The sequence below is a fragment of the Neophocaena asiaeorientalis genome, unplaced genomic scaffold (genome assembly GCF_003031525.2).
Source record: "Neophocaena asiaeorientalis asiaeorientalis breed wild unplaced genomic scaffold, Neophocaena_asiaeorientalis_V1.1 scaffold86, whole genome shotgun sequence".
In the NCBI taxonomy this organism is placed as follows: Eukaryota; Metazoa; Chordata; class Mammalia; order Artiodactyla; family Phocoenidae; genus Neophocaena; species Neophocaena asiaeorientalis.
This window is the reverse complement of record NW_020175039.1, coordinates 5,697,850-5,704,968: the sequence shown is the minus strand read 5'-3', so window position 1 is coordinate 5,704,968 and position 7,119 is coordinate 5,697,850. Positions and strand designations below refer to the sequence as shown.

Below are 7,119 nucleotides of genomic sequence, written 5' to 3'. Positions count from 1 at the left end.
ATGTCAGACTCCTCTTTATCCAGACCCCGATTTCTTGGGAGAACAGACTTCAGAGCAATGTTGTGGCTACTGTGCCATGCTCGTCTTGCTGGGAATTTAGAAAGAGATCCATACTTCACAGGCTAGGCACTACTAAGTAAGGAAAGCCAAACAAGGCCAATCTCTTTATTGTCCCCCCCCACCCCCCACAGTACTGCTAGGAACCATCCTCCGGTTCGAGGCTCACGGTCTCCCTTCGAGGACCAGGCCGGTAGGCTCCCCGACCCCGAGGCAGGTGGTGGTAGGAAGAAGCCGGTGTCCGACCCTTGGAGCGCTCCCAGCGGGCACAGTCGCGAGTCCTGCGGGGCGGGGGACCCTGCCAGTTGCCATGCCCCTTTTCTTGGGGAGGACCTTCAACCCCTTGGTTACGGGACTCTGGCTTTAGGTCCATAGGCTCCTTGAGGGGCCCCTCAGGAGGTGGCAGTTCCTGGGTGTCACTGGTACCTTTGAGGGCATTGCACTCCCCTCCTTTTAGGTGCCTCCGTTCGGCTTGTCTCCAGGGACCTCGACTGGCCCGGGGAGGATCTAGCATAGCTTTCTGGGTCTCGCCCAGCTTTTGCTGATTTGGCCCAGCCCCTGGAATCTCACATGTGTACTGGGAGGCCACAGGCAGAGGAGCTGACAGGGTGGTCTGAGCAGTTGATGAGGTGGACTGTTCTGTGGCAAGGGTACTGGGTGGGTGGGATCCTCCAGAGGCATCTACAGCTGACTCGGGTTCCAAAGGGGCAGGAGGCTAGAAGGAAGTGAGCAGATGCAGTGAAGGGGATGCAGTTCCTCAAAGCAGGGAACCGCAGGCCCCTCACCTAGAATCTGAGCCGACCGCCATCAGCCCTCCCCGGGTAGAACAAAGCTCACCCGAGGGCCACGGCAGAGGGGTGTTGGTAGGAAGGTTGGTGTCATCAGGGGAGGAGTGGGAAACCCTTCCCTCACCTGCTGGAGGCTGATGAAGTACCGGTTACGCTCAGCCTCAAGGTCAATGATGCCCCCCCTCTCCTGCTGTCTCTGGTAGAGCCTCTTGCGCTCTTCTTGCTGGCGCAAGCTCTCTGCATCGGGCTGGTACAGCTCCTGGAGGGAAAGGAGCAGAGTGGCACAGAAAGAAGAATCAACAGGAGAAGGCAGACTCGAAACCCCGGCTCTTCTAGGACTGCCTCAGGAGATCTGCTCAAGGTTCTTGGTTTTATCCCTCAGATTGGGCTCCCGAACAGAGTTTTGGACTTCTGCTGGGGGCCATGGCTTCACAGAGAGGGCCCAGGCAGCTTGAGGCCAATTCCAGAGACCCCATTCAAAGCAGACAATATTTCATTATTCTTGGCTCAGATCAGCAGCGAGTTGTCTTACCACGGGCTGCTGGGGTTCAGGGGCTGCTTTCAGCGAGGCAAGATCGTACACGAGTGGCTCTCTGCACACCGGGCACTGCACACCAACGGCCTTCTGAAAAGAGAGGTGAAATCGCACCCCTGCTTCCCAGCCTAGGGTGCTTGCCAGCTGCCCAGCCTCATCTGTAGAGGGCTGGGACGGAGGGGCATAGGAATACCTGTTCAGCAGTGAGGGGGAGCAAAGCAGGGGCTGCCTAACTAGAGGTCTGGGAACCCTCTGAAACCGTGTGCAATATGCTTACGTGTATGTATAAGGATGCCCCTTTTTCCTGGACAAAGGTGAGCTTTCGTTAATCTCAGAGGTACCTATGACCCTGAAAAGGCTAAGGCGGCCCTGGAGCGGAGGGATAGAAGAGGGCATGAGGTCAAGCGAGCAGGGCCAGCAGGTCAACCTGTTTGGTTGTGGCGTGCTGCCATTCCCGTTCCTGCTCCCGCCCCTGGGCCTGCAGCTCCTGCTCCATGTGCTGGATGTACCGAGCCAGGCAGTGGCAGTGGAAGTAGTGGTAACAGGTGGTTTTGGTAAAGGCCTCCTTCTCCTGGAGGGTAAGGCACTGTGTCAGAGCTCGCCCCAAGCCCTCCACTGTCTGTCACAGCCGACCCCCAGGTCCCAAGAGAGTAACCCACCTGGAAACCATAGAGGCAGATGACGCACTGGCCATGGGGGATGTTGTTATCTGTGAGAATTTCCTTCCCTTTCTGAGAGGAGAGAAGATACTGTTCAAATAGGGAGGCAGGAGCCAGAACTGTGAGTGAAGCTTGTTGACTACTCCCAGGAGTGACTGGCGGGCCGTCTCCCACCGAGCCAGTTTGCCTTGTGTCCATGCATTTCTGTCTTGGTGATGCTCCCTCTGCTTGGAATCAATCCTCCTCCCTGCCCACACCCCTCCCCCCAAATCTACCCAGCTTCAAAATCCAATTTAATTGTTTTTCCACTCATTAAGTCACTTTTAACACATCTTGGGGATGAAAATAAAACACCTTTGAGAGAAAAAAAATGTTCAATTAAAACTCACATCTTCTGGGAGGCCTTTCCTGGTTATTCCCCTTTGAATATCACTCCCTCAATGAGCCTGTTCTGGAGTCAGCTTTCAGAAAGAAAGTGAAGGCATGGACACCCCAAACGGACAGAGAATTCAAAAGGCATCAGGTTGAGCTATGAAATGCGCATCTGCACTGTTGTTTAAAGCTAATACTCTGGAATTCCACGAAGTTCAAAGCTGCACCGTGGAGGCCTGACTTAGGAGTGCTACAGTGGTCTATGCCCGGTCTGACTCCAGGCCACCCACCTTCATTCTTTTCTGAACATTTTTCTTAAAAACTCAAAGTAGAGGAGAACAAGACTGTATTTGTGTTTTTGATCTCAAACAACAAAAGTTAGCTGTGTATATTAACTTGTAGCTCTAGGCATAGTTTCATGTGGGTCGTTTCCTTTACTAGGGTAGAAACTCTTTGAGGAAAAGAACCATGACTTTTTCTAGTCAGCTCCAATGACACACTAGCCTTCAAATGTTCATTTATGGCTAGACCCTCCAGGCAAGATCTCTTGCCATTTTCAGTTGCCAATGCCAAGAGAACTTGCATTGGCAATTGAAATGCACTGATAATGAAGCAAGAAAAATTCAAGTTAAAGAGGAAAAAAATTTTTCTGTCACGATGCTGGAATAGGCAACTTGGAGAAGCTATGGAACTGTCTTTGGGGAGATTTTTTGAAACAGAAGAGAGTCTCACCTTTCTGGAGCAGTTTAGGCTTACCTAAACAAGAACTAAATGAATGTCTCTAGACATATTTAAGATTCGAGGCCCATGGCCTCCCTTGAAAGAAACTGCTCTAGCTGGAAGGTAAGGACATTTCCCCAGACTAGCACACCTCTCACCTCGATGAGTTCATAGAGCATGGCAGTACCCAGCCCAGCCTCAGCCATGTGGCTCAGCGCCTGTGAGATCCTGTGGGGAGAGGGCAAAGCAAACATTAGGCCTGCCCCCTTCCCTCACCGGACTGAGCTGTATCCCAAATTTTCCCTGCTCTGACCAGCCCGACTTACTTGTGGATCTGTTCATCTGAGAGTCCTCGGGGGTTACGGATAGAGATCTGTGGCACCTCGTGGGGATACTAGAGAGAGAAAATACCACGCTACTGCTAATGCACTCCACCCCAAGGCCTCTCCCCTTCCTCCCTTTGCTGCCATAAAGTAGAGGCCTCACCTGTGCTGGGACCCGAAGCACCAGAGTGAAGCAGACATACTGTGAATCCTGGTCTTCTGCAGTGGCGGGGTGCAGGGTGATGCAGATCTCCCATGATGATGATCTGCAGGTGGATGAAGTGGAGACCTGGGATGTGACTGGGCAGGGACTTGAGAGCTGGGGAGGATGGGGGTGAGAGAGTAAAGCGGGCAGAGGAAGTGAGCATCAGGCTCTTTCTTTGGGGTGATTAAAGGAATAGACTATCTACATGACAGAAATATTCTCTCAAATCAAGGCCCACAGATACTGCATGGAATCCTCTTACTACCAAGGGGACTCCTGCCCACCTCTAGTTGAATACGTACCTGCCATTTCCTTTGACCACCTGTAGTTCATCCAGATAGATAGACTCTAACACTTCAACTTCAGAGGGAAGGACCCTAGAGAGACAGCGGAGATTGACTTACCATTACAACTCTCCCTATTAAAGCCTACTAAGGCCCATGAAGGCTGGCTTTGTAGAAAAATGGCAATCTGCATGCGTGCATTCTCTTGCTAACCTCCATAAAAATGGGGGAAACGTTTCCTTAATTTGTCAAGTGGCCAGGTAGAAAGCACAGGAATCAGTTTTACAGATCATTTCTGCCAATAGATGAGGAAACAGATTCCCAAGAAGGTGAAAAGACTAGCCCAAATCTCAAGGCTTGAGGCAGGACTGAGACGCAAGCTAGGTTTCCTGACTCCCTGTTTAAGTTTCATTGTACTGTTAGTTGTTCCTTAGTGGCCATCTCTCTGACCCAGAGATATGACATCTATTGATCAGCATTAAGGTTACCAATACCACTCCTGGCTTTCCCTACACCGTTCATGGATCCCAGTGTCTACACACACTGCCAATACCAGTCACTGTAAACCTCCTCAAAGGAGATACCAACCTGAACAGAACAGATCTACATGCTGTAAAGGCTGTGCTGTAGTGGAAGAGCCATCAGCCTTGGAATGAGTAACAGGTACCAATCACTTACCAGCTCTGTGATCTGAGTAGTTACTTATATCTGTAAGCCTGAATTACCCTGTCCACCACATATAGATATTACCACCCACTCTCCACAGTTATCATGAGGATGACAGGTGATTTGTTTATGTCAAGTGCCTAATAGTATCTTGGCCATAGTAGCTAGTCTGTGTTCTTTTTTTTTCCTATTTGTATTAACCTTCTCCCTTAAAAGGAAAGAGAGAAGGTTGTAGTTAATATTCAATGTATTTATGATCCCTGCTGTCTGACTGATCTAGATCAACTTGTGCAGGTCAGGATCCAGTGGCCCCTCCACCCACCCGCTCCCCAGTCCAGAACTCTCTTAGGAAGAGATGTCAGTGTCTCTGCCATCCCTCAGAGGACACACATGTTTAGTCACAGAAAGAGCAGTTGTAATGCCACTGAAGATGAGTTATTGGCTTGAGGCCACAGCTTTACCCAGATAATACATGGAAAGATACATATTTGGTTTGCTTTCTTATAGTTATATTGCCCCTTCTTCACCAAGAGCAGGGCTGCCCTAGTGTGACATACATGTGTGTGTGTGTGTGCGTGTGTGTGTATACATGTGTATGTGTATATATAGAGAGTGATTCTCAAAAATTTTTTAAGTCTTTTTAAGTCTTAGGCAGACACCTGAAAATATAAAATAGATAATGTAGGTAACAGTTGGGTACTTCTGGTTGACATGCGCGTTGGAGTCTTAGAGCACTGCAGGCTGGCTGTACAATCATTACGGCCCTCACCAAGGCACTACGTGTCCCCTCAGAATCTTAAATTCCCCTGAATAGGTTGAAAACAGCAAGCCTGCATGGTCTCAAAAAAGGCCAGCACTGGCTGGGCTCCCTGAACCAATGAAACACTGAGGTGGAGCCTCCATCAAGAAGCCCTTCAATACTTCACCCACCCTACCTGTGACTTGGGCCCTGGATGTGAGATATGGAATGGGATGGTGGTAAGATGGTGACAATAAAAAGGGGAGGGCTTCCCTGGTGGCGCAGTGGTTGAGAGTCCGCCTGCCGATGTAGGGGACGCGGGTTCGTGCCCCGGTCCGGGAAGATCCCACATGCCGCAGAGCGGCTGGGCCCGTGAGCCATGGCCGCTGAGCCTGCGCGTCCGGAGCCTGTGCTCCGCAACGGGAGAGGCCACAACGGTGAGAGAGGCCCGAGAACCGCAAAGAAAAAAAAGGGGGAGGTGGAACTGTACAATGTCCTAGAACTAAGAACCTAGAAGTTCTGACAACCTGGATTCCTAGTCATAACTATGTACCTTTTGGCAGCTCATTTTACCTCTTCAGGCCTCATTTAGTCTCCTCAGGTGCCTACACCTCAGAGTTATTAATGAAAAGGAGGCTTAGGTATGTTACAAATCCATCTTGATCCTCTCAGATCCTTCTCTGAGGTGGATGCCACACCCACTTTTTTTTTTTTACAGCTAAGGACACTGATTCATAGAAGCTAGGTGCCTGGTCAGCATTACACAGCTAACAAAATATGATGTGAACCCACATTTATCTATTTCCAAATCCCAGAGTCCTTCCATGTTCTGGTCCCTTGTGACGAATGCTTGAGAGAAGGACTAGGAGCGCTTTCCGTGAGGTGTAAAGCTTTATTCAGACAACAGCCTCATTAGTGCTGTCGGGAAGGGAGAAGATTGAGAAAAGCCTCGGAGGAAATAGTCTGATCCGAGGGGAAAGGGGGACGGGAATTGGAGGACATTGGTTCTGGGAAGTAAGAGGGACGGGGAGGGGGGCGAAGATCTGATAAACAGGAATCCCCCGGGACCCTGAGCAAATCCACTTCAGAAGGCGAGAATGGGACGGGGTGAAGCCGGAGGATCGAACCTGATAAGGCGCGGCCCGAACCAGCCAGGTCGGCGCTGATGCGGTCTCCTCCGGGTCAGACCAGTGCCCCTCCACCCACCCGCTCCCCAGTCCAGAACTCTCTTAGGAAGAGATGTAAGCGTCTCTGCCATCCCTCATCCCTCGCCCCGCCCCACGCGCCCGCCGTACGGACCGTCTGCGGCTGCCGCTAGTCCCCCGGACCGGATCCAGGCGGTCCTCCAAAGCCCATGACCCCAAAGTTACCAGTCCTCCTCCCCTGCAGCTGCCGACGCAGACGCCGCCATGTCTTCTGCGGCCCGCAACCGGAACCGGAAACAGCCTCCGGGCAGTCGGAGGCGGAAAGTAAAGCAGGGGAGGGAGAGTAGCTCGCGGCCGTTTCTAGGCAACTTCAGACTCCCGGTCCTTAGATGGTCCTGAGGGCCAAGGGATGGCTGGGAAATGCCCTAGGAAGTGCCTATGGGCGGCCCACCGTTTCTCCCACACCCCTGAACGCCTGTTCCTCCGAACCTCTTAGGCCAGGGCCGGCGTACCTCGGCCTAAAGAGCTTGAAGCTCCTAGGCTTGGGGTAAGAGAGGCGCTCCTGTCCGCTAGGCCGGCGGGCTGAGGGTGTGGGCGGGGGTGCTGAGAAGGTTGTCAGTGGTAGG

The 7,119-nt window shown here is 51.7% G+C and overlaps 2 protein-coding genes across 6 annotated transcripts in view; one reads left to right on the top strand and one right to left on the bottom strand.

Moving 5' to 3' along the window:
- Window positions 1-137: 137 nt before the first annotated feature.
- Window positions 138-6,790, bottom strand: RNF25 (ring finger protein 25). 2 transcript variants are annotated; one of them, XM_024763317.1, is made up of 10 exons: window positions 6,719-6,790; window positions 3,962-4,036; window positions 3,618-3,720; window positions 3,458-3,525; window positions 3,290-3,359; window positions 2,040-2,111; window positions 1,808-1,951; window positions 1,378-1,470; window positions 970-1,104; window positions 138-772 (listed from the first exon to the last, which is right to left on the bottom strand). In XM_024763317.1, exons 1-10 carry the CDS (start codon window positions 6,757-6,759, stop codon window positions 197-199), a joined length of 1,377 nt encoding a protein of 458 aa, XP_024619085.1. In that variant the 5' UTR covers window positions 6,760-6,790; the 3' UTR covers window positions 138-196. The 2 variants fall into 2 exon arrangements, with proteins under 2 accessions (XP_024619085.1, XP_024619086.1); XM_024763318.1 differs by lacking the exon at window positions 6,719-6,790 and adding an exon at window positions 6,141-6,606 and having other exon boundaries at window positions 197-772.
- A 197-nt stretch (window positions 6,791-6,987) lies between these two features.
- The window catches only part of STK36 (serine/threonine kinase 36), a 25,749-nt gene continuing 25,617 nt past the window's right edge, over window positions 6,988-7,119 (top strand). For all 4 annotated transcript variants that reach the window (XM_024763255.1, XM_024763256.1, XM_024763259.1 and 1 more), the window contains exon 1: window positions 6,988-7,040. The gene's annotated coding sequence lies outside the window, so the exon portion shown is untranslated. The remainder of the gene's footprint in view (window positions 7,041-7,119) is intronic.

Coding starts and splice junctions, on each gene's coding strand:
- RNF25 (XM_024763317.1), bottom strand. CDS start 6,759: ATGGCGGCGTCTGCGTCGGCAGCTGCAGGGGAGGAGGACTG. Junction 2,112..3,289: donor TGCTCTATGAACTCATCGAG/GTGAGAGGTGTG, acceptor CTCTCCTCTCAG/AAAGGGAAGGAAATTCTCAC. Junction 1,471..1,807: donor AGCACGCCACAACCAAACAG/GTTGACCTGCTG, acceptor CTCTCTTTTCAG/AAGGCCGTTGGTGTGCAGTG.